At 37.5% G+C, this 26,081-nt stretch overlaps 1 protein-coding gene across 7 annotated transcripts in view; it reads left to right on the top strand.

Moving 5' to 3' along the window:
* CSNK1D (casein kinase 1 delta) overlaps window positions 1-26,081 on the top strand; it is a 34,513-nt gene that overhangs the window by 5,223 nt on the left and 3,209 nt on the right. The window contains exons 2-10 of one of the 7 annotated variants that reach the window (XM_026113142.2): window positions 1,665-1,775; window positions 3,617-3,765; window positions 4,252-4,480; window positions 4,854-5,024; window positions 6,558-6,706; window positions 7,237-7,408; window positions 7,769-7,908; window positions 14,332-14,398; window positions 16,158-19,385. In XM_026113142.2, coding sequence (XP_025968927.1) covers window positions 1,665-1,775; window positions 3,617-3,765; window positions 4,252-4,480; window positions 4,854-5,024; window positions 6,558-6,706; window positions 7,237-7,408; window positions 7,769-7,908; window positions 14,332-14,364 — 1,154 coding nt within the window. In that variant the 3' untranslated portion in view covers window positions 14,365-14,398; window positions 16,158-19,385. Of the gene's footprint in view, window positions 1-1,664; window positions 1,776-3,616; window positions 3,766-4,251; window positions 4,481-4,853; window positions 5,025-6,557; window positions 6,707-7,236; window positions 7,409-7,768; window positions 7,909-8,013; window positions 9,217-14,331; window positions 14,399-15,951; window positions 19,386-20,675; window positions 20,777-26,081 lie in introns of those variants that run through there. The other 6 variants (XM_064503882.1, XM_064503881.1, XM_064503883.1 and 3 more) reach the window with 6 other exon arrangements.

Raw genomic sequence — 26,081 nt, 5'->3', positions numbered from 1 at the left:
TGTGGCATTAGAATAAATTTTTGCAGATGGGTTAAATGCTGTTTTAAAGGTAGAAATGGAGAGTAGAAATAAAGGCTTGGTTAATACAGACAGTTCATAAATTGAGTTCCATGGGAGAATACATTATAGCTTGTGCTATTCAACGTAATCATAAATGAATCAGGAAATGAACTGAACACTGAGGTGATACAGTTTACTGACGGTGAGAAGATATTTAAATTAATAAAAGCAATGGCCAACTGCGAGACTGTGGGAAGATTTCAGTGTTGAACAACCTGGCAGTGAAACAGCAGAGGAAATTCAATGCACATAACTGAAAAGTCACGCACGTTTAAGTGGGGGATAGGCTGTCTTTACAGACACAACGATGAGCACTGAAGGAGCTTCCTAGCTTCAGGAACAAGATTTTGGAGTTATGATAGTTCTGTGAATGCATTAGCTGAGTACTCAGTAATTAATGGTCAAAAAGAGCATAAACAAGTTACTAGGAATTATGAGGGGGAAAAAAAAGTAATCGGAAAAAATCATAATACTGTTGTTCATCTGTAACTTGATTACTTTGTGTGGATCTCAAAAAGGCATTATAAAACTGTAAAAGGTACAGAGAAATGAAATGGGGAATGATTAGGAATAATACAAAATGACTTCTATACAAAAAATGACAAGGGCTCCCTAACCGTGAAAAGAGTTAAGTGAGATAGAGTGGAAGTCTGTGGAATCCTGAGCTTCACAGAGAAAGTCAATACAAAGTGATCATTTGCTGTCTCTTTCCAGTCAAAAACTGCTGGACCTCAAATGAAACTGTTAGGAATGAGGATCAAAACAAACAGCAGGTGATACTTCAAATGGTCCGAAGCACGAGGCAGGGCAAAAAAGAGAAAACCGAATTCTGAAAGTAGAGAGGCTCAACGAAACTTAGTGTCACACATCTTCATTTGCAAATTCCTATTTCCCTGTGGTTCTGAAGTAGCTAGGCTGCAAGCATATAGATTTCTTGACTCAACGCTCCTTTTTTAAGAATGTCAACTTTTCCTCCTTTGCATTTCAACTTTGAGAGTGAACAGGTCGGCTAATTTTTCAGTCACTCAGTTGCTGAAACAAGAATTCTGTATGATCGAAAAACTGCTGTTTGGGAGGACAAGTGCTTGGTTCTAAACACCTGCAACCCAAACAGATGAAATCATAACGCACCAGAATATACATGGAGTATGCTGAGATTCAGAGAAGTCGTAGCCTCTGTTTCCAAGGCATAAGAGCAGGCAATCTGAATTCCTACAATTTCTTAGTTTCATAGGGACGTATCACCGCATGCTGAACCTGTAACCATTCAGTGGGAACACCACCTACACCACAAAGGAGGAGTGGAAAGACTCGCCTCAAAAGATGCACTCCTGTTTTTATTTTGATACAGGATAGCAGCCTTTGAGTTCCTGTGCTACAGTGTCTAATGCCTGTGTCATCCTAAACTGCGGGTGTGTTGGAGAGAAATTATAGAAGACTTCAGAAGAATTTTAGATAATTACAGCTGAAAGTAGTTAACAACATCTGGATGTTTGACATGGAGAAGTAACACTTGTCAGTGTTTGCTTAGTTTCAGTCTTTACAAAGGAAATGCAATCTGAAAAAATGTTTTGACCGATGTTGTTAAATTTTTCTGGTTTTAGGAACTGATATTGCTGCTGGAGAGGAAGTTGCAATTAAGTTGGAATGTGTGAAGACCAAACATCCTCAGCTCCACATCGAGAGTAAAATCTACAAAATGATGCAGGGTGGAGGCAAGCAAATTCTTTTCCTTCTTAAGAGGCTTCGTTGTTTTTATGTATTTGATGTATCTTCCGTCTTTAAATATTTAATAGTTAAGATCTTTTTTGGAAAATTAGGAGGAGGCGGGAAAGGTGATGGGGTGGGTGCGGTATAGAGTAGCGGTTTCCAGTCTATGGCTACCAAACCTCATGATATCCTGTAATATGCTCCAAGGATGATTAGGGTCCCAGAATATTAGAAGGTGAAAACCTAGACCAATACAGAGCAAAGTTTGGTCTTGCCTGGCGTTACGCTGCTTGATTGGTGGTATTTCTCATGGATCTGTGAAAGAAGGTAACCACTGGTGTTGAGAATTTAACCTGGCTCCCTTAATATAGTAGCACAAATTCTAAACTTAGTAAATTCAGGTTAATTTTTGCTACATGTGCTAGTATTCTTTCTTAGTTAGAAGTATTTCCTTGCTGTGGGAATTCTAACGTGTAGTGGCATTAATAGTAGAGAACATGAGTGAAGCAACTTCATAGATAGTGCGTGGTACTCTGCTGGGATAACTCACTTAATGGTTTTAGAAATCCGCAAATGTAAGACTCCAGTGCAGTTTTGGGACATAAATTCGGTATAGTTAATTTTGCTTTTATTGTGTAATCTGTGGAATTCTTTCTGAGAGATGTTTTACTTTGTATCAAGGCTACATTCCACACTGTATCTCAAATACAAAATGTGGTAATCACATATCTAAAAACAGATGGTAATGTGTATTTGCAAATGGATAGAATTAGGGTTGTTCAGTTATCTTTCAATTCCTTCCTTTCCTCAGTTAATTGCTGTCTGGGTGTAACCTGGCTAACCTTAATGGAATAAAATACTTCCGTTATAGGCTTGCTAAAGCCAAGATGATGGGTTCCTTCTGCTGATGGACACTGTGCAGAGGCAGGTGATGGAAAGCAAAGTAACCACACAAGTAGGGCTTCCCTGTGAAGGGAATTCAGGAAAACTTAATTTATACTAAATAAAGATAGAAGTAAAATTAATTATACCATTTCACTTCCAAATTACATAAAAATAACTCACAATAAAGCCATTTGAAATTCTGAGTGAGAATATCTACGTACAGGTATAATTCAAAATAATTGAGCAATTGTACAGTTTTATGTGAAATAATGTTCCTGAGTTTCTCCATATAGCAGGGCTACCTTTAGCTATGTCAAACTGGGTATACAGCATTATAGCATGTCTCATAAATGGTGCTACTTCAGTAGCAATTCACCAGACAGCAAATACATCGGAAGTGGAGGAAAGGCAGTAACATGAAGCAAGGGGAAAAATTCATTCCGAATTCAGAGGGAAAAGAGAGGTATTTTACAGTGATTTTGTAGGCTTTGAAAGTAAGTAGTTAATTTCTGAACTCTTCTTTAATAATGATATTTAGTGATTTGGCCAGTGTCTTTATTTTCAGGCTTCCAGTTTGCTCCTTACTGACATCTTGGGTACTATACATGACTGTTAATGTTTATAAAATGTTTAAGGTTCAAATCCACGAAATGCTTTCAAGTGTTTAGTTGAATCATTACGAGCTAAGCACAAAGGCTGTGAGGTTTCTGTGAAAGAGAAAAAGGCTATTTTAGATCTCTCTTGCTATATTTTTTATATTAGTCCATTTATGAAATTATCAGACTTAATTTCAGAAAGACTGAAGGTAGCATGAAACATTAAGCTTCAGTGGAAATACAAACATTCACATTAACGACCCTCTTAGAATCTGTCTTATGATCCTTGAAGATTTGTGTGTGAGACCTATATAGATCAAAAAGAAAAAAGAAAGATACTGAATAAACTGTTTTCTTTGTTCCAGTGGGTATTCCCACAATTAAGTGGTGTGGAGCTGAAGGGGATTATAATGTAATGGTGATGGAGTTGTTGGGACCAAGTCTTGAAGATCTCTTCAATTTTTGCTCAAGGAAATTTAGCCTCAAGACAGTTCTCTTACTTGCCGACCAAATGGTAGGAAACTGCTTTGGTGTTCTTGTTAATGAAGTATGTTGGGCATATTAACATTTCATAAGAGAGATCACAACCAATTATATTCTTTCTTTGGTAATTTGGAGGTGAATAGGGTGTATCACATTAGAGAAAAGGCTCAAAATTAGTTTTGTTTCTGTAAACATACAGTCTGTCATCAAAGGTAATTAGAAAATCTTAATTTGATTTTAAAACCTGGACCTGAGCCATTTGCAAACCAGGTATTACGCTGCTCAAATACAAGCAAATTCCTCCAAGAACATTTTTTAGAAACAAAAGTGGAATAGACACAGGGAAAAACTAGAGAGAAGGTTTATCTATTGTCTTTTAAATTATGCTCTCTTAATGCCCCTGTGTTTTACAATAAAAGTTGCTTTGCCTGTTTTATTATTAAGACCGTGTTTCTAGTACTTCTTAAGAAAAAAGTATATGCCCAACCTCTCAGTTGTTTTCATCCTCTGCATCTAGATTAGTCGAATTGAATATATTCACTCTAAGAACTTCATCCACCGAGACGTGAAGCCGGATAACTTCTTAATGGGCCTGGGAAAGAAGGGCAATCTTGTCTACATAATAGACTTTGGATTAGCGAAGAAGTATCGAGATGCTCGAACTCACCAACATATTCCATATCGTGAAAATAAAAACTTAACAGGAACTGCCCGTTACGCATCCATCAATACTCATCTTGGAATTGGTGAGCTGGAGAATGCAATAAATAGAAAATTTAGTGCAGAAAATTTAGTTTAGATGTCAATAATTTTAGCAATCAAATGTTGCTTTATGGAGGCATAAAAGATGGTCCCTATTCCTGATGCTAACAGTGCAGTATGCTTAGGCTCGTGTTGGTGGGGAGGGAGTCGGTCAGGTTGTAATTTCACAGAATTAACACATTTCTAATAACTGCAAGTGTCATAGACTTTTTCTAGTATTGGATGAGTTTAACATGGACATACTAACTTTCAGCAGTCTGTTGTGTTTTTAAGGCTTTTTATGACATTGTTGCACAGTTTTGTGTTGTTCCAGTAGAAAATCAAACCTAATGAGTCCACTTTTTTATGCTGTTGTAGAGCAATCTCGCAGAGATGACTTGGAGTCCTTGGGCTATGTACTGATGTATTTTAACCTGGGCTCCCTCCCCTGGCAGGGACTGAAAGCAGCAACAAAGAGGCAGAAATACGAACGTATCAGTGAAAAGAAAATGTCTACACCCATTGAGGTTTTGTGTAAAGGATATCCTTGTAAGTTACTCTTTTGTGGCACTGGCTCTAGATGTTTATTTTTTAGTGGTATTGCTTTTTTTGTTTACACCGAATTGTAGCTCCTGTATCAGAATGTTAGGTTTGAAGCATGTAATTTACCAGTCTTTCTGACTTGTCTTAGTGCGTGGGCATTTTCATAATAGAGATACTGTGCTTTCAAGACGGGAATCTTTGTGTTCCTAGATCGTTTCTACTTATCCCCGTATTTAATGTGCAATCATTGCCGTGCCTTTGAGATTGAAGGTTAGCTCAGTATAACAGCTTTTTGAAAAACTACCCATTTCTTCATATGTGTGGGTACTGTTTCATGGATGATTAGGATCGTATAATCAAGCTCACCTGTTACCTACTGTAGTTGTTTCATTTAGTAACTGTCATACTTGGTTCATCTAGTTTGCTTGGTCGGTGGCCAGCATCTGTGACAGGTGTAAGAAATCCTTCTGTATCCTAGTGTGATCCCTCAAAGCTAGTCTTTTCCTCAATTTGGTATTGTTCCTATGTTAATAATTAGACAGTTTCTGAGCCATGCAAAATCATACTTAATCTGCTTTAAAACTTAATGTTACCATTAACTGCTATTAGAGAATATTGTTCTCTCTCAGGAAGAGTTCTGTCTCTACTCTTTCCTCACTCTTGGCCTCAACAGCTACCGACGATAATGAGAACTATAGTTGTTACTATGGTTGTATGAAAACTTACTTTCTGTTTCAAATGTCACTTCATTTACATTCCTTTACACTCATTTACTGTTTCCGCCCTCTGGGGTTAGCAGACACAGAAAAGTAATCAATTTTTCCTGCGCTATTTGTTAGAATTTCTTATTTATCATGAAATTATCAATGTTATCTTTCAGCTGGAGACATTTGAACTCAAAAGCTGACATTTTGATACTAGTGTTACCTCTGATGCATTGCATTCACAACCATATTCTGTTTTGATTGTGTAGCTAATATTTTGTGTGCCATGTAAAAACAGCTGTTCACAATATTGAAAATCTAAACTTGACTTACTTGGGAGATTGCTATCTGTCCATGTTCTGTTCCTCTTCTCCTTTCCTGTCCCTCGTCTTTGTGAGTTGTTAAGTAGCGGAAATAAATATTCATGTGACTTTACAGCAAGAAGGTGCTATTCCATGTGCTGAGAAGTTCAGTTTAAATACATTCAGAGCAGAAAAGGAAAAAAAAAAAAAGAAAGAAAAAGAAAAAAAAGAAACCTTCTTTCCATTGCTGCAACTATAGTTTTAAACCTGTCTCCCCTCTGTCTCCTCAAACCCTAACATTCAGTCTTCTTTGCTGTTGACAAGTGGAATCTTTGCCTACCCTGCGATAGATGCATAATTTCTTTTTCTGAGTGTGCTTTGATAGATGGGGTATAGTATTGCCTTTGCTAGGCACCAAGTATTTGGTTACTGTTGTCTTTTTCTGAGTTTGGGAGGTTCTCTATTCTTATGGCTCAGAATTACAAAAAGCAAACGTGAAGCTGGAGGAAAAAACAGGCTTTTTCTTATTACAGCTGAATTCGCTACATATTTGAATTTCTGCCGTTCTTTGCGTTTTGACGACAAACCAGACTATTCCTATCTAAGGCAATTATTCAGAAACCTCTTCCACCGACAAGGATTCTCCTATGACTATGTGTTTGACTGGAACATGCTCAAGTTTGTGAGTAGCTGACATAGCTTACTGCAACAACTTTTTTGTAATGATGTTTTTTATTACATTGTCAGTTTGAGTTCTTTACTGATATGTTTTGTCTCTTCCCCTGGAAGCTTTATTGTCTAGGAAAAAGATCAGGAAATCAGGAAATGCAGGAATTGCAGGAGCCATGAGATGAGGTTGAATGGCAACTAAGCTGCAGTTACAGTTTTAAATGTATAAGGCTTTTGAGGTATTCCATCAGGGCAGTCCCCAGGTTAGGTTGCTGAATTATTGTTTTCTTCCATCTTGATCTTCAGCACCGGTCACTTGAAACTGTTACGAGGTGTCCGGCTGCCAAAACAGTAAGCATGTACATTACACTTTGAAGACTATTCTGACAGTCATATGAACTGAATTTATGACAGTTTTAAGAAATTTTACCAAAAATTAATGCCCTGGCAAATTGTACTTAACAGTTTTTAATTTTCAGTATTTATCTGAATATATAGTCGTAAGTTCAGTACTCCAAATTGTTCACTAGTCTCAACCCACAGGGTGCAAGCAGAGCTGCTGAAGATGCTGAACGTGAAAGGAGAGAACGAGAGGAAAGATTAAGACATACACGAAATCCAGCAGTTCGTGGCTTACCCTCCACTGCTTCTGGCAGGCTGAGGGGAACGCAAGATGTAGCTCCTCCTACTCCTCTTACCCCAACTTCACATGCTGGTAAGTGAGCAAATACCAGGATAGATGCGCCTTGCAGAATACTCTAATTTGCAGTTTGTTCCTGGTAATTGGAAATCGGGAATTACAATTAGGATACCCGACTGGTATTTGTCTTTAGTGGGGTTTTTTGTTTGTTTGTTTTGTTTTTTGTTTTTTTAACAGATTGAAGGTAATTGTACGCACCCATTACCTGCTAGTTGCTACTTACAGATTTCTGTGGATATAGAACAAAGCCCCTAATTTGTCTGATTTGGCTCTGTGGAAGCCTTATAAGCAAACAGCAAGAGCTCAATTTTTTTGAGCAATCATGGTTTAATTCCATTTCACATTATCAGAATACTAATTGAGTTTTTCTCACAGCCAACACCTCTCCTCGGCCAGTGTCTGGTATAGAACGAGAAAGGAAAGTGAGTATGCGATTGCATCGTGGTGCCCCAGTCAACGTCTCGTCATCTGACTTAACAGGCCGACAAGATACCTCTCGCATGTCAACTTCACAGGTAAAAAAGATTTTTGTGTAAAGCGAAAGTGAGGGTGATTTGATCAAGTTAATTTGCTAAAAGAGCATATTGGCTAATTGACGAGATTTCATATTGATTTTTCAGACAGTGTCGACTCATACGAATGCTTGAAGTTTTACCTGAATGTTTGTGACGTGGCTGTAGGCTACTGTGAAAATTCTTGTACCTTGGCAGTGATAAACCTAAAATGCTCAAAGTCATGAGGAATCTTTGGTGTACGAGATGATGCAAAATCTTAGGGTTACAGATTTTTTTGCCTACAATTATAGTGTTTAGCTCCTTCGGTCATTGAATTTCTTTTATCAATTATCAGTGAGGAAGCAAAGCAAGTTGGAGTCAGTTGTGAGTCATATTTCCGAATCAATGAAATGGATAATATTGGTACAGAATAGAAAAGAGAGAATTCGCAAAGAGTGGAAGGGCACAGCAGTGAAGAAATACTGTAGTGCAATATGGTAATTCAGAGCAGATAAGCCACATTCATGGATGATTGAAAGGTCACAGAAGGCTCAGTGGAACAGGGTGGCAGGAGGTTGAATGACACAGTAATTCATAGCTGTAGCCTGCACTGAAATCGTCCTCATTGGCCACAGTGACTTAGCAAAAAGATTTTAGGAGAGCTGCTTTTTAGGACCGACCAGCAATATTTAAATATATTTTTTACTCTCTATGCTATAGCTGAAACATTCCTTTGTCAAAGCATTCACGCAGGCTTGTCCTAAGTAGCCAGTTACCCTTTGTGCAGCTTGACTTCAGTCTTACCTACAGAATAGGGAAACTCTTTTTCTATAGGTAGACTGCAACACTAACAGGAGAGGAGTATGTTATGAGGGCTGGTGTGGTTGCCTGCAGGTTTTGTCATTGTCCCTCAGCGCTGTGCTGGGCATTTAAACACATAGTTTTTGCTGTGGACTCGTGTTATTCCTTGTTGATAAATATATTGTGGTGATAAAAAATGAATTCAGTTCCTCTGGCTTCTTCATTTCTTTGGCAGAATTAATTATTTCGGATAGTATGTGTTCTTGTACATTAAATCTTAGTGCTAGAGAGAGAACTCTTTTAGATGGAGGTCAGATGGGTGTCTCTAATGAAGACTGAGGCCACGGGTTTTTTTGCGAATGGATGTTATGTTCTGGCCTGAACTACATACGAGAAAGAGATAAGTCAGTGAAAACACAATGGAATCAGAAAAAATGTCAATCTGGAATTCAGTCTTACTAAGAATAATAAGAAAGCCTGCCAGAGGGGATTCATTTGCCAAAACAATAAAAAGATGATAAATACCTATGTCATAGAAGTCTTTTTAATCAAACTCAAAATGCTTTTAAGAAGGAAATGTGCTTCCCTCATCTCTATAACAGGAAAAGAAACAGCACAACAAAATATTTTAATAGGATAAGAAATTGGAAACAGTGGAAGAGTGTGCATGTGTACAATGAATGATGAGCAGCATCCTCTGATTAAGGCAAATTTTGCCTCACTTCAGCCTGTACCATACAACTTCTGTATTAAGTGAAGCAGAATTTTGGGGGACTGTAGCTCTAGAACCTACAAATCCTCTGTCTCATTTGACATCCAGTTTGCATGGTGAATAAACATCATGATATGATTTCATTTCCTTCTAAATGTTAAGTTAGAAAACTAGAACTGCAACTGTGATTTTCCTCCTGCGGCTTATGTAGGAAGAGACAAAACTTTTAAAATGTCTGGAACACTATTTCAGTGCTTTTAGGCTTAGCCACATCAAAGGTGTCTGAGTATAGGAGAAGATGCTGTGTATCCATTTAGAAATCTGTGAATGGTCCTGTTTTTACCTGGCAGTTTAGGTCTTGAACTTTGAGATGTCAGTGATCTGAGGGAGAACAGTGCTACTTTGGATTTCTAACAATTTAACCCCACCAGCTTAAAAACCTAGGGCTGTAGTTTGCGTACCTTTTAAGCTGACACAGTTGCTGGAAAAGCAGGCCCTCTCTTGCATCAGTATCACCATTCACACAGACAGATGCTGAACTGGATTGGAGAACTAATTCTGCTCTAATGAAAGCAGGGTGGGATTTTTGGGGGGTAGCTTTCAGGTGGATGAATTCCGTTTCAGCATGTAGCTGCACAAACGTTTGTGCTGGCACAAAGGATGGACAGTACAGGAAGAAATATGAGTGGACAAGCACAGGAGACAGGTGAAGCTGTCTCTCTTGGCTTTGGTGGCAGTTTTTGCCAGCTTCAAATGTTCATTGAACTACAAATCATGCCACCAAAAAATCTCAGGTTGAAATACTTTATGGCTGAGATTTATCAGCAGTATGAAAATGAAAAAGTCATAACTGGGCATAGTTCTGTTTTAATTATCCATACTGAAGTGTGTGGTGAAATACTGGTTTGACGTTTCTGTGAAGCTCCAGTCCAGTTCTGGGCTCCCTATTACAAGAGAGATCTGGACATATAGGAGTGAGTCCAGCAAAGGGCCATTAAAATGGTTATGGGATTGGAGCATCTGACATATGTGGAAAGGCTGAGGGAGCTGGGATTGTTTGAGTCTAGAGAAAGGAAGGCTCAGGGGGATTTTATCAATGTGTAGAATACCTGATGGGAGGGTGTAGAGAAGATGGAGCCAAATTCTTCTTAGTGGTACCCAGTGAATGGACAAGAGGCAATGGACACATAGAAATACAAGAAATTCCATTTAAACATAAGAAAAAAAACTTTTTTTATGGTGAGGGTGGTCAGGCAGTGGAACAGGTTGCCCAGAGAGGTTGTGGAGTCTCCATGTTTGGAGATGCTGAAAACCTGACTGGAGAATGTCCTGATCAACCTGCTCTAGCTGACTCTGCTTTGAGCAGGGGGGGTTGATCTCCAGAGGTCCCTTCCAACCTCGAATATTCTGTTATTTGGGGTTCTCTTTGAGATACTCAAGTATAAAGATGTTTCCTTGGTGAAGTGTGAACGCTCAAGGTTCATCTCTGGCATTCTGAGCAAATTTTAGATAGTTTGTTACCAGTCAGATGAAAGCAAGTAGTTAGTGGGAATAACAGAAATAAGTACAATGATATTTGGTTATGCTAGGAGAATCAATTTCATTGAGTGTGCTTCATAAATTTTTTGCTATACAGCTGACATTTAGCTCTGTGCACATGACATTTTTCTGAATTTTATAAAGTATGAGTAATCCAGGTAGGTTTGCAGATAGATTTTTACTTGTATTTAATTTGGAAAACGGGAATGTTCTGGGTTTGTGTAGGAATGTGTTTTTTTGAGTAGTCTGTGAATATCCACATTCATGGCATGTGCCAACACTCCAGCCTGGACTAATGGCATGTTTTCCCTATCCACCCTTTGACACTGTGCTCCAAGTATGGCAATCAACTTAGTCAGCTTCTTTACCATTGCAATAGCAGACTCATCAGGATCTTTTCAGGGTTGTTGGAATTATCATTCATCTTCTGTAGTTTTCTTTAGTTCTTACCAAGCTAGTGAATAGCTGTTGGTCTTCACTCATATGGTGGTTGAACAGTGGGCAGTCATAATAAAATTTTAAATGTCTTCCCACGGACCTCTCGGGTTTGGAAGGCAAGAGAGTTCTACTTAGATTTTTATCTTATAAAACTTGCCTTTGGGCCCATTAGAGGAAAAAATTCACTTTTCATTTTCAGTTTTCACTTACTCTGTAGCAGACAAAATAGCTTGAGTTGCAAGTTTCAATAGCTTAGGCTGTTACTATCTTCATAAAGTTAAAAGTACTTCTTTCATAGTCAGAATTTATCCTCTGACATTTACCAGGTTACAAATTAAGGCCATGGCTTTCCTTGTATCTTTAGCCCTTATTCTTAGTCAGAAAAACCTAAAGTACCCAACTTGCCTGACAAGGTCATTAAGGAGAATTCAGTTTGGATAGATCTAAAGAATATAGAGAATTGTCTATACCACTTCTTGTCAGGAAAACAGTAAAGAACAGCAACCGTTCATCCATATCCATCCCAAGCATGCTAGTTTCCTTTCCAAGTCTTAAGTAAATACGAGCGCTTAAGTAAGAACCACCACTGTTCCTTTTTCAGGAAGTGCTTAGACCGTACTTGTGTTAGAAAGCAGCATTTACAGTCTTCTGCGTAGATCTACAGATGTCTTATGTTAAGAACTAGATTTGATATTTATAGCTGGATTAATTAGATTTGGTATTGTATAGGATGCCTTCATTTGGTAAGGCACCACTGCCTCTATAGTCTCCTCCTCCCATCATCCAGAGAAAGGGCTACTGCTTATCAAACTCTGGACAGTGGAAATGTACAGAGGATACTCAAAGAAACAATGAAAGCTACTTACCTGAAAGTGGAGTTCTTAAAGATGACCTCTGCACATTAACTTGTTTTTTTTTTTAAACCTAGTTTTGATTGGCATTCCGATCTCTGTTACTGAAAACTTAAAGGCAGGGAATATAGATAATACGAATCAAAATACATTATGGAAAACAGTTTTTCTCAGAGAAATTTAACATTAAATGGGGAAAACAGTGATTAATTAATAAGGGTAGCTGAATAGGTGTCTCATATTCCCCACCACAAAGACATTCTCCACATAGTACCTAAATCATTCTCATTAGGAAGATTAGCACTTTGCAACATTAAATAACAAGTGCTTATTGGAAAAACAATTAGCAGGTCTCCTAAAGGGTTTGTGAAACTGTTGCTAGTGAAATTGCATCAGTTCTGTGACAGATACTATTCAATATTTTTCTCAGTTACATAAAGGTGGTGAATATAACAGCTGAAAATCTTTGGAGCGTGAGACGTTTGAGTGATAAACATTGGTGAGAGTTGGGCAGTCATGCAAAGAAGTTGCAATTTGTTAGAAAGGTGAGCCCATTCAAATAAAATGTGTGTTAACACGGTACTCCAAAGCCTGATTAGGATCAAGGAATGCAGCCTGTTGTTTTGTATGTGTGAACTATGTCCATGGTGAATGATGACTGGGGAAGCTTTAGGTGTAATGATGGAGAGGTTGGTGTGATGTCATAATGAAAGAGATTGTCATCCTTGAATGTGTACAGAAGATAGTAATGAATAGAAGTAGGGAGGTTATTTCATGGCATTAGTGACACTGATGCTGGAATACTATGTCTAGTTCAGTTCTCAGTATTTTAAACTGTTGGAGAACTGGAAGTAGCACAGAGAAGAGCCCTAAAAATTGTGCTTGAGAAAACACACTGTACAATGGAAGAGTTTTGGCTTAGTATCTTTCAGTTTGTCTGAAAGATAAAATACCATCTAGAATTAGTGTAGTATTATAGAGACAAGGGTTGTACCAGGAACTTAGATTTATATGGAAAACATACGTAAGGAACCTATTACTTAAAATTAAAAACAGTCACATTCAAAGAAAATTGAAGCAGAAGTTTAAACGAAGGCCATTAGACACTGCAGCAACTTCTAGAAGTAGCGCAGGATCATCCATCCCCTTTGTCTTTACACCAAAACTGGGTTCCTTTCTAGATCACATATTTGAGTCCAAAGCAAGTGTAAGTTACTGCTTTCAGTACAGGGAAGTTCTATGATCTGTGCTGGACAGAAAATCAGGCCAACTGTTAGAAGATCCTTCTGCTCCTAAGCTCTGTGAATTAATTGTTCACTATGTCTCCTTTATGTAGTCCCAGTCTTTAAGTGTTAAGAAAGGTAGTAAAAAAGGGCGTGAGTATTCCAGTCAGCACTACTCTGAATCAGTTGTCAGTCCAGACTGCACAGACTGCATCCCAAAAGCATGAATGTGCAGTGATCATCCCAGAATCTAGTTACAGGTGAGTAGCCTTCATTTCCCTTCACTTAAGGTTCAGTCCTGCAAAAAACTACCTCAGTGGGACCGCTTGGTCTACAGTAAGTTAAAAATTTTTTTTTTTTTCTGAATGTGGCATGTTCAGCACCTTACAGTTGAGGCCGCATATAGTTCCTACTAGTTATACATGCGTCTCTCCTTAGTCGGAAGAAAGGATTATAATGCTGCCCAAAGAAATATTCAAATAAGTATCTTTGACAAGAGAAGTTTTTTAAATCAGTAGCCAAAACTGGCAGTGAACAACTTAAGTGTTGTGACACTTCCTTGGGAAAAAGCAGCATATTTCCAATATCTCTGCATTTTTCATCCCCTCATGAGCAAACCTTTCTCCATTGACTCATCTTAAGAGGCATCATACTCTGTTGCTCTTCTGACCCTGAGATTTCTCAGCTTTCTTTGAGGAATAATTATTTGTTCCTTTTAAGTATTTCCTAATATGATAGAAATATCTGATGGAAGTCTGAAATGCAAACTCTTCAATAGATATATAGTTGCAACTGCAATTTTGAATTGGATTTTTATAGTCATCTTTATATATTTGGACAGTGGAACTGTTACAAATTGCTGTCTTTTCCCCCACCTCAGAATAGCATTCCTTTCGAACACCATGGCAAGTAGCTGTTCGTCTCCTTTCGTTGGAAGGCAGCACTGGGTGAGTGCTTCTCATTAGACACCAAAACTTTGGATGGGGTGGGGAAGAATTCTTTAGAAACATCAGTCTTTGCTTCTCCTCCTCACATTATCTCATAGTTGTGCGCTGTTTCTGTGCCTTCCGATCAGACGCTTGATGAAGCATTGTTTTCTTCTAAATGTAAATGTCCTTCCAAAAGTTGAGTTATTGCTGCTGTTCCACTTGGACTCTTTAGCAGAACTGATGAAAATAGTGAATTACAAAGTCCCTAAAATCATTCAGGCATCAAAGATAAAATAAAATAACCAATTCTAAATCATAACTGCTCTAGAATTACATGTCTTTGCAGGGATGCTCTGCATGCAGCAGTTTGTCATCCATTCAAAACCAGATCAAGCTTCAGAATCATAAAACCCAAATATTTTACGAAGAATTAATTAACCACATTACTCAAATGAGGCTCTGTCTTGTCATGAATGGAATGTTCTACTACAGCATTATTAATTTTTCACTGTTCTATATTCTTCTCCATTCCTTGTGAGCTATCATGTTAAAAAAAATCAGATCAATTATACTAATGAGAACACTTTGAACATTTTGCATCTTGAAGGCAGACAGACTTGGGCTTCGATATTTAGAACTCCTTTCCATTGATTATTGCAGTAGAAGTTTCTGCCTTTTTGTGTGCGGTTTTCAGCTTTTTAGTCCATTCTGCTTTTATCAATAGCAGGTTTCATCGGGGAAGCAGTAAGTTTCAGTTAGAATCCAAACCTTGATGTGCTGAAGGATGCTTTCTTAAATATTTCAGGAGCTTCTTCTTTGCTTTGCTTTTTATTTTAAAAAAAGGCCATGAGATTTTTCTGTTCCTTTTTAAATTCCACTGTATACTCTGTCTGCTGCCTCACTTTCTCTATAAATCCCAAGCTTGCACTAATCCTGTATCTCTAGTTGGTGAAGAATCCTGCTCTTTCTCTTTGGTTTTCTCCTGCTTTGTGTGCTTGGCTGCTTGGCACAAGCTGCTTCTTAAAACAGTTTGTAACATTAAAAAGATCCAACTTTAAATGATAGATTAACACTGTAGAGCCCAATTACCAGACTTTAATCAAAAATTAAAAAAAAAATTACTTTGAAAAGTTCATGTATGTGAGAATTGCAGGTTCCAGTCTGCTCAGGGTTGTGTCTGCATTGTTTAGCCTTTGCTATATGATTTACTATTTGTAGCTATTTACAACTGACATGAATACTGACTTAGCTACTTTGACATTTCTCACATCTTAAATTGCACTGATGTGTGTTTGTTTTTCACTTTCACAGTGAAAGTGTTATTGAAATAGGTCAAGCTATGGAAACTTTCAGAGTGCCTTTTAACACAGTGTTCCATTCAAAAATAAAAACAAAACACTATTTAAAATAATTATTTTTCACCCTCATCTTGGGAATATTTTTTTCCAACCTTAGTATTCATTGATTATATTTCTCCACGTTGGTTGTATTTTCATCTGGTTTGTTCTTTTCTGTGTGCATGTTTATGCTCTGTTTACTTTTTCTTCAATACATCCCTTCTGGCTGGAAAGGTGAATTTTCCATGTTAACTTCCAATAAAGGAGGAAAATACAGGGAACTTCGTGTAGCTACAGGTGGGTGTGAAACATTATGTAGTTCGTTGGATTATAGATTCACACGCTTTTTGGCAACAAATCACGTGAAAGTATGTTGAGAGCCATTTGTATGTCAACGGGAAGGACTTGTGCTGATCTTATCTTGTTTTTGGCTTCGGTAGATTCCTGCTCGGGTAACTACCAGTGTTCTCCAGTCCGCTGTGCACCGATGAAAATTGTTTTGCCATGGAGGGCAGATAATGCATGGCTGATCTCCTATGTTGCCAATGGCTTTACTAGCAAAAATACCCTAAACTAGAGTGGAAACGTTACAACTGGAGTTCTCCATGTGACTTAAAAGGCACTTGGAGGAACATGGACAGACTCCAGCAGCTGCCATTACAGGACGCTTTTGCCAGAAACCCAATGACCTTAAGAGAACTCTGTAGTAACAGGGCTGGAAAAGAAAGATGGTTTACAGAGATGACTGCCTGTTATTGGATGGCCATTTCAGTTCTCCCTCCACAGGCGGCAGACTTTACCCCTTTTTAGTATTCTACTGTAACTATAAATCTTTTACTTGGTTTCAGAAAGTTTTTGTATCATTTTGCTAAAATTATTGGCTTAATTCTCCTGTAAAGAACTCTATCTTGCTTTTGTCTGATTTAAAAATGTAGAATATACACAATCCTAAACTAAAGACAATGACTTGAAATTTCTTGTTTAAAAAAAGTATTCTGGCAGGGAACATGTAAATGAATCAAAACCATCCGACTTCATTTAAACTGTTTACTTGTATGATCCCATTCTGAATGAGAAGGTTTTCTCATGAAATTTTTAAAACTTAGAATTATATTTTGTTGTTTGCTGTCTTCATTCACACTTGCATTTAACTTTCCATGTAACACAAAGGAATTTTTAATACTCATTCCTCTGCATAATAGAAGAGGATTAAAGATCCTACAGGAGAGTCAAAGTATAGTAGAGATGGTAATAATGGATTTCTTATTTGTAAAGGTTATGAAGAACAAAGTGAAAGACTGGTATTTGAAGGATTTAGAATTTGAAAGCTTGTCGTATCTCTCTGCTTTATTTGAGAAAATGGATTGTGTTTCAAACATTTTTTTTTCTGGGTAACGTCTCGTTTCTTGTACTCTGAGGCTCGTTAGCTTGGAGGGAATTGCAAGTGGAAAATGAATGTTGCCAGAGAGCCTCCAGTGAATTGGTATGTTTGCTTTAGCATCTACATGTTCAGAAAATTTGATTCTGGCCTTCCGTTTCATGCCAAGACTCAAAAAGGGATTCTAAAGAAAGTATTCTTGCTGGGAAATCCTGAGAATTTTCAAAACTCAGGTATGTACCATATTTGATTCTTAATCATAGTCAACCTGTGTATTTCCAGAATCATTAGCCATTAACTAGGAATGAATGACACAACTTGCTTAGGTTGTCCAAAAATTTTGCAGGTGTTATGGCAAATGTCCTTCTTCAGGAATATAGGAGAATCTTTATATTGTTTATTACTGTAAAAAGTCTCATAAAATAATAATAGATATTTTGTCCTCATAGTAATTGGAACAGTATCAGAAGTACTGTTTATACTAATATCACTGAAGTAATAGGAAGTTCCATGCTGGAAATGAAAGTACATGTACAGCTTTTGTTTGAAAAGTTAGCTATTTCAATAAATTCTTCCCTGCTTGGAAACAAATTATTTAATGGCTTATTAGCCTTCAAAGTTTTATTAAGAGTAATATTTATTGTTCAGAAGTTTGCAAATTCTTCCCTCCCTCACAAATCCACATATTAAGTATTAGTCACTTTTCTTTAGAAGTTTTCAGAACAGTAGCTACTCACTTGTGTATACTCTGGGTAGGACTGGGGAAGACTGTGTTTGGGAGAGTATAGTGGAAAAGCTTAAGAGTTCGATCCATAGGTAAGTTTGCATAACAGAATTTTTTCCTGAGTTACTGTAAACTTCAGTATTTTAGGCATGTGCACTACCATTTCAACAGTTCTACACTTCACTGTGCTTTCCTTGTAAATATCTGTGGTTAATATGTACTGTTAGAGGGACTTTCAAAGGCAGCCTCTTTATTCCCTCTGTATCTGGAACATTAGATTGCTGTACTATACTTAAAAGTTGACTGCAGATTTCTAGACTTGTACTCAGTTGTGGGCAATTTTTGTCCTTCATAATAGTTAAATTCCATCATGTGGAAAATAGTTAGACTGTCTGTATAAACCTGTGTATTGAAAACCGGTAGCTCAGAGCACTTCATTTGTACTACCACTGTATTTGTGTACTTTAACAATTGTGTAAATACATTCATAATGACTTCTACTCTTCCTTGGTGTAACTTACTCACGGTGACTCCTTACTCTTTCCTTGTTGTAATTTTGTTTACCTTTTTAATGGGTTTCTGTACACATAAAGAACATTCTCAATTATGAACGCTTGAAGAAATTGTGGTAATACTAAAACTTTCACTGAAGGATTTTGGTAGTCACAGAATACAGCAGGTAGGGTACACAAGAAAAAAAGAAGGCGTTCATTGCTCTTTTCACAGAAAGCAAATCTTTTTCTCTTTAAAGGTAATTTTTGTTTGTTTGGATATTGCTTCTTTTCCAGAAGTCTTTTTTGCAAAGGCTTTGTTTTACCAGGCAATACATTGTATTAATAGGAAGTTTGGGAAGACAAGAATATTCAGCTCTACCCGCAATGCCCTGTATAATAAAAGTATTTGCTTTTGGCACATAATCCTCAAAAGTCTATTCAAAATCTGAACTGAAGGCAGATAGGCCTTCAGGAGCCCTTTAGGTCTCTGATTACAGGTCTTTTAAAAGGTGAAGGTTTATTAATTTATCCCCATAGTTTTCATTCAAAATTGGCTATGTTCTTTTATGTGGAAAATATCACCTGTGCTGCGGTTGTATGTAATCCTGGTGTCCAAGTCTCTGAATTCTTTGTGATACAAATACCTTAAAAACAGTTGACAATAAATCCTATACTTTGAGGTATACCAAAGTAAAAAGATTTAGAGAGTCTGTCCATTCCACGTGTTAACTTCATGAAAGTATTTGAAATCTCCTTTGGAGGAGGTCATGTAGAACTTAAGAGGCTTCTCATCCTTCATTCTCAAGTGGGGAAAGGTATCATAAGCACAACTGTTTGTTGTCTTGCTTTCCCTGCACTCCAGACCTCAGAATGGCAGCTCCTCCGTTGAAACTGCCAAAGGTAACGCTTTCAGAAATGGAATTTCCCAACAAGAATCTTTACAATGAAATTACGGATTTATGGGTACATCATTGGGTGGAGTGTTTGTGTTCCTTTCAAGAATAATCCTTTTCTTTCTGTAAGAGAATGAAAATCCCTGGAAATAAAAAATATATTTTTTGTTGTTCTTTAACTTGGGTTTACAAAAGCACCTTTTTTTAACATCTAACATGACTCACTTCGTGTATACAAAATACTGAGTGAAAAAAAATCATTGCTGGTTTGTTTTTTTTAATAGTACTGAGACTTATAGTCAGAAATCTACATTTAACCCAGTTGTGAGGAAGTGTAATCTACCATGAACTTAATCCTGCAACAAAAAAGTAGTTCCTAAAATTCACGGGATGAGACAGGCTAGTAATAAGAAGTTTTTGCTGTTAAAGAATGCATTACTTTATTATTAGCAACAGTACATGTCCCCGTGGTTCATTCAAGTACCTTTTATTGGCATTTTATGTATATGTCTGCATGCGAGTGATTGTATGAACCTAGGTGCCAATTGCATCGTTCAATATTTTCAGACTGGGAAAGTGCTCAGGGGCCTGATCTTCAGTGAAAATCCATTTCACAGCAAAATCCCGCTACCTTTTTCAGCGGATATTTGCATAGGACTGTTGCTTTATGACTCTTGCTCCTACATTGTTTTTTTTCTTCTTAAGTAAGAGTTCTTTTGACCAAACCATTGCATATTGCAAGCAGAGGTACAACAGAAGATTAATGAGATGAGTTCTATACCTATGACCCACATACAGTCTACAAAAAAAACCCCACCCTTTTATTAATATAGCGTTGTTAATCTCATTTGTGGGAAAATTCCTGACTCAAAATGCGTGAATGAGATCCAGCTCTAAGAAATATAAGCACAATGGACAAATGGGAACGTGGAGAAAAGAGAATTTATCTGCATCATCTTAAAGCATTAAGCCCTTGTTTATTGTGTCTGTCTCCTGTGACCAATCCAGGATACTTGGGGGTGGGGGCTGTAGATAAAACAGGAATTCATCTGGAACATTATGAACTGTGAGGGAAGTGTCTAGTCCTGACCCCATAACCAGCCAAAACATTCGGTTTAGTTATAGACCTTATCTTAAATCAGAGCTGCAAGTGTTAAACGCACAAAGGCAGTGGAGAGCTTCTGGTATTTCCCATAATCCCAAACAGCAGATGATTCTTTTCTCTCGCTGCTAAGAAATAGTATTTTATTTTATCAGTAAATTTGTCTGACATTTAATTGTCCATCATTGGATCTTATGCCACATTTTTGAACGAGACTGAAAAGTCTTCTGCTATTTAAGACATTTTAAATATTAAAATCTAGATACGCTTCTTTATTGGCTTCAGAGTTTTCCAGTGAAAGCCCTTAACTTCTGAGATAGTAGCAGACAGAAGAGTCAGACTATCTTCCTTTCTTACTGCTCCAAAGCATCCCTCTAGGGGTAGTGAGGAAGTTGCCAGCTGGAATGTTGCTGAGATGATGAAGCAGGTATTGAGATCGGTCCAGGAATAAACGGCCTATCACAAGAGGTAAGTAGTTTTTCATTCTGTCTACCTCCTAGCTTTCCATTCTTTCTCAGATAAATGCAGGACTGCTGATCTCACACACTGTGCCACTAACAAGAGATGTTAAGAGCCCTGAATTCTACAGTAGATTTGCATTTTTCTTACTGGCCCAAAGCCAAGCTCTATTACAGAAAAGTTAAGAAAGCTGCTAAGATATATACTCATAGGATCTTGTAAAGTGTAAAAGCATACAGAGAAACTTCTGAAGCTGAGACTTGGTGAGATTTCTCTAAGATTTCTCAGGAGAGGTGCCTAGAATTAGGCACCAATAGGTGTGAACTTTACAAGTACCCACGCTTCAAGATAACAAAATGCAAATCTTATCAGATTGAAGAGAAATGGTAATTTGGATTCATTTGGGTGCAGCCTTGAGACTCTACTTTGAGGAGTCAGTCTCAGCTGGGGAGCAGTGGAATTCAAAAAAGCCCTGAACAAATGTATTCTTAAACTATGCTCTTAGGAGCTTGCAAATGCTAAAGTGCATGCTGAAGAACATCACCTGAAGATGAAGACAGCTTGCTAGCAAGTCAGTATTCAAAATATTTAGAGCTTTCTAAGTCAAAGCAGCTCATAAAATTTTACCTGCAAACAAAACCTGGAGCACTTTACAGAGGACAGGGATAGCAATTTCTCCATGAAACACCACAAAATTAATAGCTAGTATTTTAAAGTAGTTGTTTCTTTCAAATGGTCCCCAAGGATCATCTAGAGCAGGAGCCCACGTCTGTTTCTGTTTTGGAATCGGCAAAACTCGGGGTCATTGCAAAAGCAGTCCCCTTACCTGCAATAAAATTTGGCTGCCTGTCAGCTCAGTGCAGCTCTTGTTATTTTTGTTTTTTTCTTCATGAGCACTCAGCTTCTGTATGACTATTTGAGCATGTGCAAATCAAGGTGAGTTACAGAATGCAATTTGTAAATCGGGATGTTAAACAAAGGCAGACTTTTTTTCTAAGCTTATATCCTGACACCAAAATATATTTATTCACTATGTTTGCAGCAGTTTACTAGAAAAGCATAAAGCATATCTAAGTATAAATGTACACATTACATTAAAGTGTGTTAACAGGAAACAAAAAGTCATCTCACTAGCGGAAAACTGAAGTATACTCACATAATCCCAGAGACAAGTGTAGCAGAGACACAGACACAAATCTGTCGGTACTTACCTTTGTAATATATAAGAATGTGTGTTCTCCTGAAAGCCCTTTGCTTACGTTGCCTGCCAAGTTAAAACTTTTCTTTGGGGGGTAACAAAGGTGCACACATGAGTCTGTCTGTTTTGTCGGTTTTTTGTTTTTCATTTCTTTTCAGAGAATGATTTTACATTGCCTACCGTGTACTTGTTTGGATGGGTTTTAATATTAACAAGATCTGTCCAACTCTTCATACCATACTTTTCTCAGTTCTCAACTTCAGGGAATTAGCTGCTCAAGGAGCAGGTACTATTGAAAATTTGCTGTACTGTATTTAAGGACTGGAGAAAAATAAAATCCGAGGACTGCTATTTTAAACAGACAGCTGTACCACTTCATGATTTTTAATTAGGAGAAAAAAAATGTATTTTAACTCTGCATTGCTTGTTGCCTAGTGAATGTGCAAACTACCACTCTTTCAGTCTGCTTGGTATTTTGCATATGTTTGATGTGTGTATATATATAGAGAGAGAGAGAGACACACACACACTCATACATACAGCTGTTTACATACTCTCTGTGTGTTACAGGTGTATATACACATACACTCTCTTTGCATAAGGAAATTAAGGGCCTAAAATCAATAAATAAAAAACCAGAATATTTTAACCATAAATCCTGCAGTACACAATTTATAGAACGTACAAAGATCTGAAAAGCTTTAAAAATTACACTAGCCTGTACACTAAGAGAATGGACCAGTTGTTAGTTTCAGAGAAACAATCTGTGAAGACTTTTTAACTGTTTATAATATTACACTTGGATTTTTTTGCATCTGTGTATTTAGATTGTTTTCCTCGCAGGCTTCTTAAATAGGTTCAGGAACTACATGTTAAAAAAATTACATTTGTTCCAGTAGTGTAAGATGTAGATGCAAGAGCAAGTTACAATACTGCCTTTGTGATGTTTGGTAATTCAGTTGTGTAATTACCTGTCCTCCCCCTACCTTTTCTCTTCAGTTTTCAAATCACAGAATTTTAACCAGGTGAAGATGAAACAAAGGTTTATTCAGGTAGATGTTGCACGGCACTGTTCTCCTTCTGTGCCCCTACTGGAGGCAGTTAGCATCTCCCTAGCAATGTTTGATGACTCAGACCAGCCCCTTCCCAAAACAGATGAAAGAACACAGCATATCAGAAATTGCACTTACGGGGTTTGCATCTCAACAGTGCAGAGATTAAAGAAATATCATAACAAGGAAGTGGAGAGGTTGAAGAGTATTTCCTTGTGATTTTGCAATAAGCAGAGTTAATTTAAGATGGAGCAGGCTAATCTTGCCTCCAAGAGAATGGTTCTGATACAATCTTCTCCTATATGTAATACAGTTCCTAGCTGTTGTTTTAAGACAACTCTGGGAACCTTAGGAACTACAGCTTTTTACAGCTTGAGGGGGGAAGGAGGGAGGCCTATAAAAGAGGAGTTCAATGTAAAGGCCTTTGTGGCCGTGTCCGTAGGAGTGATGGGTACATGCCCTCAGCATGGCCTAGCATATTGGTCCAGTTTTCCAGGCTGAGGATCTGGTTGGCATGCATCAAGGTTTCTTTCCCATCAGCACACTAGATTTCCTGCCAAGGAACTCCAGTCAACAGAGGGAAAGGAAAGAGGACTGGAGAGCTAGCACATACTTGGATGTCACCCCAAAATGGGATAGGATGGAGGCTGGGAGCTTAACTGGCTCCAGAACTCAGAGGTACTCTCAAGTCTGCCAGTTTAGATGTTGCTAAGAGATCTGCAGTAAGAGTTTGGCCTCTCCATGTTGATGCTTCTTGTAAATAAGGAAACCAATTAAAAGATTATTTCAGTAGCCTGTGTGAAACTAATTAGCAAATTAAATTCTAAGCCTATTTCTCACAGTCAAGAAAACAGCCCTGTGATTTGGCCCCTTCCATGCAGTAAGCATCTCCTGGTATCATGAATACTGCAATCCTTTGGTAGGCCTGTGCTGAAAATAGCACAGGAACATTGGCAGTTCTACTCAGAGTAGTCCATCTTTTAGTCAAGGGAAAGAGCTTGTATTGGCCAAAGAGGCACCTTCCACGAGCACTAGATTTACTTTAGAAGTTATTTATGGAGTCCTGTTGAAATGTTTTTCGTTTGTCTTAATGACTCCTTCTTCCACCCCAATCAAATAAAATTGTAACTTAACACTGCCTGGTTCCAGTTTAACTGTTGCAAAGGCATTATGTGTGGAAAATGTCATGTTGTCTAGAAACTCAGTATAGTAAGTTATAAATAAGCCTGAATTTAAGAGATCTTAAAGCTGGACAATTTGCAGGATTTATTGAAACTTAAAATTGTACCAAAACCTAAAGCAAAAAGAATAACCACTTAATTCTGTGATAACACTATAGTATTCTCTAGCAAAGGAATTTGAAAATTAAAATCCACGGTAGGACAATAATGACTATTTGAGAGGTTGAATTCACATTTGGAAAGGCTTTTAGCTTTTGCTTTCTGAAACAGAACAGGGAACTCAAATCTGAAAGCAGTATCAGGCCTTATTATCACCTGATTAGTGTAACATTTGAAGCAGCCTCCAGGGATACCATAAACTGATCGGTGCATTCCTTTTTCCTCTTCCCCTTTCATATGGGGGCCTCCTGGGGCAAGCACTGGTGTGTTCCAAATACTGACTTACTCTTTGGCAAACTGGAGCTAGGTTCTGTGACTAAGTTCTTATTACTAGGACGTGTCAGAGCAATTCCTGCTGCTAAAGTAAAAAGATTTTAAAGTAATGGGAGCTATGCGGTATAAAAATAAATAATTTATTCAGTATCAGTCCAAAAAAAGAAAAAAAACTTCATGATGCTAAGGTTTCAATGTCTGTGGAAGTTTTGTCCAAACAACGCAAAACCATTTTGTAAAAATTACTAGAATGGAAGCTGGTTAGTGAATGCATTAGGGAATGCTTTGTGTTTTGGCACTTGTCTTGGATTTACTGTATGTTTCTGCTAAAATGATCAATTATGAAATAACTAATGGTGTTATTATTTTGAATGGATACCACTGAGTTTCATAGTTTTCAATTATTAAGAGAAATGGGAAAACGTTGGCACTTCAAAGCCAGTACTCCTTTGTTATCAGCAAGAAAACTAAATCAGTTACAGTTGAGTCTGTTTTGAAGATTGTTGCTGCAGTCACAAAGTCTAGAGAGCTTTTTATAAACACAGCTGAAAGGTGGCTTGCTGCAGCACGATTTTATATAAAAGATTATATAAATTTCTTCAATGTGTTTTGAGTGAATAAACAGCAGAATATATAGGATCCTTTCCTTTCAGTTGCTTTTTTCTATTGAGGTAATATCCTCACAATGAATATTTTCCCTTTTTGCATTTCTTCAAATGTGCTGTCACTACATTCTGTTCTGCTTGTTTTATTTCCTTTGCTCAGCCAATGTTGGAGAAGATTTAAAGACTGTCTGGAGACTCCCTGTTCTGTTTGTGCAATGAGTAGCAAAGCAGACCCCATTCTTGATTGGTCCTTACACACTGCTGTCATAAATGTGATCAACAGTTCCATCCTCTTTTCTCAACCAACAAGAATAGCATCTTGAACTTCTTTAGACCAAGCAAAAGGATAGGGAAGTCGGGCAAATTAAAAAAAATAAATAAGTACAACATTTTAAGACCTTCCTATGTTGCTAACATTGCATTTTTAACATTTAACATGTTTCAGAATAGCCCAGTCCTTTTTCCTAAGTTAACCAACATCTGTATGTCTCATTACCCATGATCTGGAAACCTATCCTGGTTTTTAATATACAAAATGGAGACTCTTTGAGAAGATTCTACTAAACCTGTATCTGTCTTTTCAATGTTTACATTGTAATACTTTTCTGTGTTACAGGGAGACTACTGAAAACTGTGTATGTGAATATAAACTAACCTTGCTTGCTTATGATCTGTCAGAATCGATTCTGCTCATTTTATTTTCTTTTGGTATTACCTAGGAATACCACTTGTGTGATCTGCTGAGGACAGTATGTTCTTTTCCATGTACAGTGTTTCCAGATGATAATTAAAAAGATCACAGGTTTAGACAAAACTCATAGAAATACATTTGCATAAATCAAAGGA

Source organism: Dromaius novaehollandiae, unplaced genomic scaffold, assembly GCF_036370855.1.
Source record: "Dromaius novaehollandiae isolate bDroNov1 unplaced genomic scaffold, bDroNov1.hap1 HAP1_SCAFFOLD_80, whole genome shotgun sequence".
In the NCBI taxonomy this organism is placed as follows: Eukaryota; Metazoa; Chordata; class Aves; order Casuariiformes; family Dromaiidae; genus Dromaius; species Dromaius novaehollandiae.
Note: the sequence above shows the minus strand (reverse complement) of the source record. Positions and strands in the feature narration are given on the sequence as shown.